Genomic DNA, 11,294 nt, shown 5'->3' with positions numbered 1-11,294 from the left:
CATTGACTTTGTTTTTCGACAAAAAAAATTCACGTGACTTCCACATAATCGCTTTTAATCGATTTTTTCCCCTTTTCCCCCTTTTCCCTTTAATAAACCCTAATTTCTTCTTCATCAATCCTCTCTGCAAACCCTAATTTCTCAAGAAGCATCTTCAAAATTCAATTCAAGTCTCACGTTACTCTCTCTCTCTCTTAAAAAATATACATATTTCTATATTATACATATAATTGGTTTTAAAAATTAGGAAAAATTCTCAAGAATAATATAACCTTTGACCGATCTTCTAATAATAAAACAACTTTTTGATTTACCCAAAATAAAATCATCTTTGCACTTTATTTAAGTCAACGTGTAAGGATTAACCTAATCAATTTTCACCATTTGGGTCACACGTTCTTTTTTCGGTATCTGTTATCTATTTTCACCGTCTCAGTCACAATAAAATAATTCCCCTACAAAAATTAGTCCCTTGAATTTTTTTTTTTGGAAACATGTTTTGTCAAGCTAAGCATGAGTTTTGAGCACTGATTATCCTAATTAAGCCAACCTTGAATATGAGTTCTGAACAAGCAATATACTCCCTTTGAGCGTAAATAAAATATCAGGTCTTTTTTAATCGGCTGTAATTGAATGTCAATTGATAACACTCAAGGAGCATGGCTTTCTCTAAATCTGCCAATATATCTTGATTTCACAAAAGCTAACATTGCTCAATGCAAGGTAGGCTATCACCCTATACATACAACGTTGCAAAGCTTAGTATTCTAAAACTTTGAACTTAGACATATACATGTATATGAAGCAAGTTGATCATATACTTTTATTTACAATGGTTCTTTGCCTGATCTTCGCCATCTTTCTTCTGTGTAATTTTGCTTGATGGTGTCTTTGAAAATGAATAAATAAGCCTGTTGAACTTTTGTGGCTGTAATTGAATGCCGATTGAGAACACCCGAGGAGCATGTCTCTGATCACGAACTGAGATGGTGTTGCAGAAAATTCACGGCTATATCAACTCAGGTCGAATCCAGCATCTGAGCTTATAGCATAGAGCAATTTACTCTCTAATTGCTCCTTGCTATATGACAAAATAACTAATGAGAATTCATCACTAGGAAGAAAGACAAGTTTTATTTGCTGCAAAAATCGGGGGAACAAATGCATGCACAGAGCAAAGTCCAATTAAATAAAGGAATGCTAGAAGCTTGAAGACGAGAAAATTGGCCGCTCAGTGCTAGCATTATGTATGCAGACTCATCAAATAGCGTTATGGGCACAAGGAAAATTCAAAATAGGGTACATTGCTACACAAAAGCTTCCTTTTAAAGAGTTCATGAGCAACTGTTGCTCTGCTTGGCCGATTTCAAATTTTGGACATTGGTGATATTTGATGTGGAAAAAGACAACATTTCTTCCTTACTGAACAGGAGGGGGGAGGGGGTGGGAACAAAGGGTCATATAATAATAATAATAATAATAATAATAATAATAATAATAATAAAAAAAAAAGAGCGCCGATAGATGTGAGATGACCAGTATATGGCTATTTCAAGGCAGCTTGCACTATGATATTACTCAGAAACTAATCCAAAAATTAAGGTAGGCATGGAAAGGATTGGCTAGGCCAAGGCAGCATTTAACACTTACTGAGTCGGTGAGATTGTCAATGGAGATTGGCAGCAAAAGATATGGTTAAGTAGTACTTGATGAAAAAAAAATTGGAAAAAGACACTAACCTTCTATACGGCGGAAGCTTCAGAAGGTTCATACAAGTTGCTGATGTCGGCAAGCGTTCAAGAGCTTCCTCTGAAGCACTACCAGCAGCTCTACAAAAGTAATCAAGCATATTCATAATCAGGAAGTGTCATTTCCACACACAAAGATGTCTTTACATAGAAAAAGCAGAACCTTTGTATGCAAAACTGAGGCTCCAGGGATTTGAATCCAAGAAGTGGTCCACGAGAGCATCCAGTGACGAATCTGGGAAGCAAAAGAGATAGCAAAAGTTGGAGTCTTATTCAGAAATTCATGCAAGTACTCAATTCACTCACACTTGTACTAAAAACACTTCCATCTACAAAATTGCAACATGAGGGGAATGCAAGAAGAAAGACACAAAATATATATGCATTATAAAAAAAAAAAAAAAAAAAAAAAGGCAGGGAGTAAGGGACCCATATGATGGGGGAAGAAAGATAGATTAAAACCTTAGCCAAATAAAGTAATGTTGCAATTATTATGCAACTTCCAACAAGGGAAGTGTAACGAATTTTGAAAAACAAAGTAACATAGTGGAATATTAAACATTAAACTCCACATCAACACCTTTTCTACAGGGTTACATGATTTTGACGCTAAATCAAATTCAGCAGTAAAATAATGCATATCCAACATTTAAGCAAATGCATAGATAGAAAAATGTATACATCCTCCGTTCTGTTTTAGTCGCAACGTTGGGGATTTCACGCTTAATTTTAATATCTTAAGTTGTATTTTAGTAGAAATCATAAAAGTTGATATTTTGAAAATATATTTCACGCTTAATTTTAATATCTTAAGTTGTATTTTAGCAGAAATCAAAAAGCTCCCAAGACAAGTTTTCCTTCAAACATCTGGGCATCTCAAACCAAACCATCATTAAGAGATCTATGGGGAAATTGTTCTTATTGTTCCAATCCATATGTGTTACTAAAAGCATCAGATAAAAGAATGGTATCTAGATTGGCTTCAAAAAGACTATTAAAACACTCACTTGAGAAATTTCATCTGGTTTTCCTGAGAGAGGCTCTTGAGGACTTCCCAGAACATCTCAATAACATAGTGCTCCTGTCAAAAAGAACAACAGGTTAGCTAGATCTATCAACGCAAAATTACTTCTTGCTTCAAATTAATTTTTTGAGAAGAGGAATTAACAATAGTAATGCAAGTAACAGTAAGGGGAAAAAAATGTAAAAGACCAGAAAATGCACAAGCGAAAAATCTAATGATGACTCTCAAGGGTGTCAAATCTTCAACAGGTCAGTCAATATTCTCAATCAAAACAGCTTGTCTTATCCAATGATTGAATCTTTAGAAGAATTTGGACAAAATACGCACCAAGGAAATTGGGCATTTGAATTGATGACAATTTGTAGTTTGCAAGTATATAAGTACCCAAAGAGTGAAGAACTGAACTTATAGATAACACCACATTACAGTAAATTCTGAGAAACATTACTTCAGGCTGTATCCCATGCAAAGAAAAATTTTCTAAAATTAATTCAAGAAAGGCAAAAATAAAAAATAAAAAAATGGAGATCCCACAAACTCATTTTTGTTTAATGAGGCTCTTGTAAAAGAGAGCTTCAACACGCAGCTTGGGAACCCATGCCTGTCCTTTCAAATGATAGCATGGCAACTTGCAAAAGCATCCCTGACAAGGAATGCATTTTTTGCTTTGGGTCTTCCATGACCAGTGGGGAAGGGGGTGGGAGGAGTGTGCCAGCAGAAACCCTGGACCGTATAGAACCATCATACCCCACCTCCACCAATTTTGACATATGTTATAAGTCAATACAAGGTTGGTCAAAACCTTATTCGGGAATGCATCAATGTATTTAGTTATGACAAGGAAAATAATTCACTTCCAATCCTTTACTTTAGTTCAACGAACATCAAAACACAGCAAAACAAAAAGAATATAATGCAAACATTTTCACATTGAGACAACATCTTTCAAATTAAGGTCCATTGTGCAATTAATTATAGGGAGAGTGTTCATGCTACCGTTAATGTCATACATTGGAAGCCAACAGCTCAACTTCAAGGAAAGATGTTTATGAGATTTGGTTCCCCTCCCAGATTAATCAATAACAAGTCTTTGGGTACCCTTGTCATGCATAATGGCCTTGGTGTACAGTATGGAAAGACATAATGTGTTTCTAATTGATCTAGTCTATCTTGATGATTTACTTGGCTTCTCACTGGCATTAATTTGGTAACATGCAACTCCTTCACACTTAAAGGCCTAAGTTTGTAGAAATGTTTTTTAGGCATTCAATCAACTCACTCTCCAAAAGGATGAAATGTGGTATACCATTCTATGGCTTTTATGTTGTAAAATCAAGTGGTTGAAGAGATTTCATAAACTCTCTAGGGCTTATCCATCTTCATCCAATTCGTCTTTTTTTATTAATATTTTACCATGTTCATACAAATAGCCTTTGATAAGTTGCCACTTTGGGTGTGAGCTTCTCTTAGATGGAACTATTATGACTGCATTAGGCATTCAATCAGCTCATTCTCCAAAAGGATGAAAGGTGGTATACCATTCTATGGCTTTTATGTTGTAAAATCAAGTGGTTGAAGAGATTTCATAAACTCTCTAGGGCTTATCCATCTTCATCCAATTCGTCTTTTTTTATTAATATTTTACCATGTTCATACAAATAGCCTTTGATAAGTTGCCACTTTGGGTGTGAGCTTCTCTTAGATGGAACTATTATGACTGCATTAGGCATTCAATCAGCTCATTCTCCAAAAGGATGAAAGGTGGTATACCATTCTATGGCTTTTATGCTGTAAAATCAAGTGGTTGAAGAGATTTCATAAACTCTCTAGGGCTTATCCATCTTCATCCAATTCGTCTTTTTTATTAATATTTTACCATGATCATACGAATAGCCTTTGATAAGTTGTCACTTTGGGTGTGAGCTTCTCTTAGATGGAACTATTATGACTGCATCTATGCAACAAGTACCAACCTGCTGAGCTGTTGTAGAAACTTTGAGCAAGGATTAGTTCTTATTTTTATTATGCAAGTTGGGTAATCGTTGTACACAGATCCAACTTGAGGGGAAGTACTTATTTTGTTTGTATTCTATACTAGCCTTTGGCTCTTTCGACATCTACACTTTGTTCGGATAGCAAAGAAGAAAGGAAAGGAAGGGGAGAAAAAGAGGAAGAAGGGGAGGGAAGAGAAAGGGAGGAAAGAGGTGAGCTCCGTTTTCCCTTCAAATCTCTCCAATTTTGGAGGGATTATGCTTATTAAAGAGAGTAGGAAAGACAAATGTTTTAAAAAACCGAGTGTATATTAATTACTGTGTGGCGGAAGAAAAAGGAGAGAAGTATGGGTAACTTTTGTGACACTATGGGTAACTTTTAATAGTTTATGGGTAACTTTTGATAGTTTAAGGGTAACTTTGTGTGAATAAAAGTAATTGGGTAATGTGGGTAATTTTTTATAGTTTGCGGGTAACTTTTGTGAGAATAACAGCAACTGGGGAATATGGGTATCTTTTGATAGTTTAAGAGTAACTTTGAGAGAATAAAAGTAGCTGGGTAATAAGGGTAACTTTTATGGGACTAAGGGTAACTTTTGTGATAATATGGGTAACTTTTGGTATACAATAACCAGATGAAAATTAAAAAATGCTGTACACCTGATGCATGCAAAAACTTTTGAGAGGGAGAATGGATCCCATCTCTCCTTCCCCTTTCTTTCTCCAAACAAGAAAAACTGTCCTCCCTTTCTCTTCTCTGCTTTTCCTTCCATTTCCTTCCATCCAAACAAAGTGTTAGTACCTAGCCTTTTTTTTTTAATCTTCTCATTAATTAGTAGCTAGCATTTTCATCTTTTCTAAACTTTGTATCTGGACTCTTGTACAGTTTGTACATCATGGTTTCCATTCTTATTGTAATGAAAATATAAAAACACTAACCTAAATTATCAACAAGCCACTATGTACTCTCTAGTACTTCAAGCTTAACAAAGTAACTTTCTGCATCCCAAACCCCAGACTTTTCTCTCACAAAAAAAAGTAACTTTCTGCATTAAGATAACTGAGTACAATTTAATAAGTGTTAGGAGAAAAGGCAAAGAGAGAAGACATACTGCATGGTATCCGCCTGAGTATTGGGTATTAGAACGTAGATCGTCAATATCCAAACCATCAAGTGAACCTGATATCAGAATCTACACAGGCAAAGAACAATTAAGGGGCATCCCACAAGTACAAATTGATGCAGAACAGAAAAGGCACTTGGATAGAAAGCAATAAAATAGCACATTTTAATGAGAAGAGAGCATAGGACAGTATACGAGTTGCAAGGAAATATTTTCTTGCTTATAAATTCTATGATAACTGCACTTATAAACTCTCCATCCCCAGCGTTCCAACCTAAATCGGCTTGAAACTCATAAACTTCAGCACTATACAGGAGCTTTAAGCTGCTTATAATCTAATTTATAGCTTGCTTCTTCATGAAAAAGGCAAAATGATAGAATATAGAAACAACAGAAGAAAGGAATACACTCTTTTCAGAGAAAAAAGATGACAATACCTGAAGTTCATGCTCATTGAACATATCAATCCATTCCTTTTGTATGAGTTGCTGAAATCCTCTGAGGAAATGCGAACTTTGCTGACGTATCTGATAGTAGTAGTATTCATTAGTTTCATAGATTTATGTTGCAAGTAGGTAGCCCAAGTGTACATACTTAAAGAAATATGAATTACCTGATAATTCAATCGATGATTCGCTATTAGATGTATAAATGGAATCATATTTTCATTTGTAACACGAATATTCTTCCCTCCAGGAATCAACTCTTCTTCAGTTTGTTCTCCATATTCATTATTCACAATAACAAAGTACAATTCCAAGTTTGAAACATCACCTTGATAATGCTGCAGGTAGATACATGATAAAAGTATAACAATACCAATTAGCTGCAAAAGATGGTAGATTCTGAAACACATAGTAAAATGGCAAACAAAAAAAAAAAAAAAAAAACAGGTGATAACTGACAGCAATCAGGTAAACAACAAGAGATAACATTTGATATTTTCTATACTACCCTTCCATCTCACGAAAGAAAAGGCAAAGACAATGCATACAGAACTAACAAATCTCAGTAAGAAAAGAAAATCTACCTGCACGTTACTTTACAACCTAGGATGTATAAAGGAGCCCCCCTACCCCGCAAGGCCGCAAGGACTTAAAAATGTGCATACTAAAGGAACCACAAAATAAATGTGTTAATTATATGCACCAACAATTCTAAGCTAAAAGGAAACGAACAGGAGGGATCCTGAAAGTATCCTTTTTATGTTTCATCGAGAGTCAATACTGAATACATTTGCGTTTCTCTACCTTTTATTGCCTAACCAACGAATTAAAGCCTTACTGTTAGTTCATGTCGAATAATACCTAAATATCATATAAGGTTTTCAATGAAGCCCAAGATATGGAAGCAATTGACAAATTTTCACATCAAGCAGAAAATTGATAGTACAGGTTGAAAAAGACTTTTTTCTTCTTTTTTTTAGAAAATGCTATATCAGCAGTCATATTATGTATAAATTAAGTAATAACAGATATTGGAATGCTAAATTTTTAAAGAACATTAAGCAAGACATGCTAGAGCATTATATTGATGAGAAGCCATAGCCATCACAAGAATGATTTGAATTGTTATAATCGATCACATTGCCAACAACCACATACAACCAAAGTTGCAAAAAAGTTATGATAAGACTTCCAAAACATAACCAAGACCAAGATGCATACCTTCAAAAAAATAAGGTGGCGGTATAGTTCTGGATCCAGTGAAGGCAAGTCATTTAAATAGTTATGCCTGGGATCAACGGCACAAATGAAGGTGAATCCAAAGTGAACTATATCATAGCAGTGCTGGTAATCCAGAAGTTTTAAAACACACACAAAAAGAATTATACCATAAGCCAAAAAACACTAGGTCTGACATATTTGGCTCAATGACCGATTAAGCAACTAGGTGTAGGTGAGACAAAAATAGGAAACAAGTACCTAAGTGCCATGTCAAAGTTTCAAAAGGTTTCAGAGTAGTTAAGTACATAATAACAACAATAAACAATTGACTGGACATAGTTCCAATACCATATATGAATGGACTATAGATATGCATAGTGAAATATACAAAGATTAGTTTTCGGGCCTTACTTTTGTTTTAGTTTGCTCAAGAAGAATGTTGCAAATGGTATGTCCACAAGAATTCCTTCAAACATTGCCTGTCCAATAAGAAAAAGCAAATAAGAAACTATAATTCATTTAAATCTTGAGAAATTGATGTTTTTCACTAAACTCATTATAGTTGGAAGTTGAAATATTTTTTGTTAATATATTTTTGCAGTACAAAGTAAGCCATCTTCCATAGCAACTGCAATCCAGCAATACACAGCTGGATCATAGTCTAGGAAGGTGAGAGGCACACAAATACAACCCAACAAAAGAGGAGACTTTTTTCTGGAATACCTTTCGCAGAGGAACTAGAGAAAGAATTTCAACTAAGACATAAAAATATTAAATTTTTCAACAGTACTCACAAACAAAGAAGAAAGAAAATATATAGTACGATGTATTAATAAGAAACAATCACAGAAGAATGGGTAGAGGTTATCCATTGTCTAGTAAAAGAGGTCACAAGACATTAGATACCATTATTCCATAATTGAGAATAGCTAGTCAAGACACACCTGATCTCAGTTACATTAACAAATAACAATTATATAAGAAAAAAGCTCCAGTTTCCAATATTAAACAACTAAAGATAACCAAAGTGAATATACTTCATTACAGTGTAAATGTGTAAATACTTCATCCAATAGTTCATTTTAAGTGTTAACATACATAACTACCGACTAGACATAGCTTGATATTTTCAAGTGGCCAAAAGATTTAAACATACAAAGATAATGACTAGAATTAATGTATTTTCAGGAAAGAATTTTATATCATGACATAAATTACATCTTAAATTCTGATGTTTATTCATACTCAAATTATCGACCATCCATCTTTAATAAAAAAAAAAAAAGCAATGAATTTTGAGGCCTCTCTTAATCAACTTTATTACAGTAATCACTCAATACATGCAACTATCCCTATGTACAGATTAAATAATATACCCAAAAAACTCAATGCCACGCAATCTTCAAAGACCACAAAATAGTCTCATTTAGCTAAAGGCTATCTCCCTGATAAATCGTTTATGATATTATGTACTTCAAATTTTAACGCCAAAGTTCAGGGCATCTAATAAATAGTTCTAAACAACACATTGCATCATACAATATACGTGGAATGTGAATTTCATTATGACCAAGAAAAGAAAGAGCTGTAATAAAACACTTGTGCTTTCTTCAAGCTCCATTTCAATTCATAAGGGCAAGTACATGATTAGGTTAAGCCTGGAGAGGGTCAAATTTGTCAAAAAAAAATCATAATACTTTTTCATTGATATTCCAAATTTATCACTAAGTTTTTACTAGAGCTACTTATGAGGTAATAGTGAGGAGTAATTGGTACAAGTGAAGAATTTTTTAATACCCCATAAATACAAACTATGCATAATACATTTGGGGGACAATGTACAAGAGGAAAACTAGCCTATGAACTGAATATGGAGTATCTAACAAGAGAAAAGAACAGAAGATTATGTATAATCATATTACTGACTGTTTTGGAAAACTATCCCGCTAACTTATAGACCCTACTCCTTGTGCCAGCTCTTTCGGAGACACTGTCAAGTGTCAATTCATGATATCATTACCCTACCCACATGATTCCGAAACACGAGAGGGAACAGAATATCAAATATATATATATATATATATATGTTACAAAATTAAAAAAAAAAAATGAAGGTTACTCTCACCACAAAGACAGAGAAGAAAAGGCATTACAGTATCAGAAAAGTATGCTCCCTAATATTCAATTTCACAGGGAGGATTATGAAGTTACTAACCAAGATACAGTCATAATGAACATGACATATTAAGGTAGGTGCCAATTTCATGCATGAAGACCTTTCAACATTTTAGGTGAAAGAATCAAAAGTCTAGAAAAGCTTTTCAAAACTGAATTGAGACAATCCTTAGCGAAAAATTAAGAGTATCAATTTCGAACCAAACATCCCCAGCTATTTTCTGAAACAACCAGAATTCACATCCAAATGAGTAAAATTTTACAGGTTGGAAATGGATTACAGAAGCAACAACAATTACCTTGTCATCAATTCCATACGTTTAGTTAACTAAGGCCAACACAATAATTTCCAGTACCAAAAAAGGGTAGGATCTGTGATTTAAGTGTAGAAAGTATAAATTTTACCTTTGCCAAAATTGTTCCCAAGAAATGGAAGTACTGAAGATGCTGTTCATGGACTAGACCTGACCCTGGGTTAGGGTAGAGTAGGTGATCAGCTGTCTCCTGGATTCATAAAGAACAAGTAAATCTTCTGAACTAAAAGCAACACAGGTATCATTAGCTTAAATATGTAAGTCAGAACAAAACATAACTTATTTCTGAATTGTAAAAGCTGTAATCAGCTACTTTGTATAACCATAAATTCAAAAATCCCAACCACATACCGAAGAAGAACAAGTGACATATTTGACATAAAAACCAAAATGACATAAACAACCAAGATAATATTTTTCAACTCATAGGCAAATATAAATAGATGTGAGAAACTGAGGATATAGCACTGAAAAAGGAATCATACATAGTATACTAACAACACATACACAGTTACAAGCCTAAATAGATCCAAGCCAACAACCCTCACATCTATGACGGGTAAACTAGAATTAAATTTTCAATATTATGGTATAAGTAATCCAACCAGATTTTTAATTGCTTCAAAACTACAACTATGAAGTGTGAATAACAAGCAAGCAATAGGAGGTTCAGCAAGGGATAGGATTACAAAGTATAACTTCATGGAAGTTGACAACCTTAAACAATCCATACTGTATATCAAACGCAGCTCGAGTGACATTCTCCATAAAATCTTTGAAAATCCCACCACCATCTACACCAGCTTCCTCAACCCCAAGCTCATTAATGAATGTTACACGAATCTGAAAATGGGAACAGCTCTCATTATAAACCGATCGTCCCCAAGAAAAAAAAGGATCTTAGTTCAAATAAAAACATCAAATTTAAAAGTAAGAAGATTACCCGCTCTCGAAGATCATCATCTGACAATGTGCTCAACTGATTAAAAGCATCTTCCAAAATGTGATCTCGCCGTACTTTGACCCGATTTCTAGTAAAGACAGCACGAGAACCATCTGATTTCTTTGCTGCAGCCAGTAGTGACTAATAAAAGGAATCAAAAATCACAGATTACAACCAAAGCTTGCCAATAATGAAAACTGGAAGAGCAGGTTTTGCAATGAATAAACCTTAAGAGTAAATGGTTTTGCAATTCAGCGGAGTATTTTACACAATTGTTGCTAAAAGAGTTAGGATGGGAATCTACAGAC

At 34.2% G+C, this 11,294-nt stretch overlaps 1 protein-coding gene across 1 annotated transcript in view; it reads right to left on the bottom strand.

Annotated features, from left to right (window-relative positions):
- Positions 1–558: 558 nt before the first annotated feature.
- LOC110717877 (E3 ubiquitin-protein ligase UPL6-like) overlaps positions 559–11,294 on the bottom strand; it is a 28,277-nt gene continuing 17,541 nt past the window's right edge. The window contains exons 16-27 of the mRNA XM_021896661.1: positions 10,987–11,127; positions 10,761–10,886; positions 10,135–10,233; positions 7,966–8,033; positions 7,555–7,621; positions 6,501–6,671; positions 6,325–6,414; positions 5,876–5,956; positions 2,756–2,829; positions 1,912–1,983; positions 1,740–1,829; positions 559–1,081 (exon numbers count right to left, since the gene is read on the bottom strand). Coding sequence (XP_021752353.1) covers positions 1,015–1,081; positions 1,740–1,829; positions 1,912–1,983; positions 2,756–2,829; positions 5,876–5,956; positions 6,325–6,414; positions 6,501–6,671; positions 7,555–7,621; positions 7,966–8,033; positions 10,135–10,233; positions 10,761–10,886; positions 10,987–11,127 — 1,146 coding nt within the window. The 3' untranslated portion in view covers positions 559–1,014. The remainder of the gene's footprint in view (positions 1,082–1,739; positions 1,830–1,911; positions 1,984–2,755; positions 2,830–5,875; positions 5,957–6,324; positions 6,415–6,500; positions 6,672–7,554; positions 7,622–7,965; positions 8,034–10,134; positions 10,234–10,760; positions 10,887–10,986; positions 11,128–11,294) is intronic.

The sequence above is a fragment of the Chenopodium quinoa genome, unplaced genomic scaffold, assembly GCF_001683475.1.
Source record: "Chenopodium quinoa cultivar QQ74 unplaced genomic scaffold, ASM168347v1, whole genome shotgun sequence".
Taxonomy (NCBI): Eukaryota; Viridiplantae; Streptophyta; class Magnoliopsida; order Caryophyllales; family Amaranthaceae; genus Chenopodium; species Chenopodium quinoa.
The sequence above is the reverse complement of the archived record's forward strand: the minus strand, read 5'-3'. Positions and strand labels throughout refer to the sequence as shown.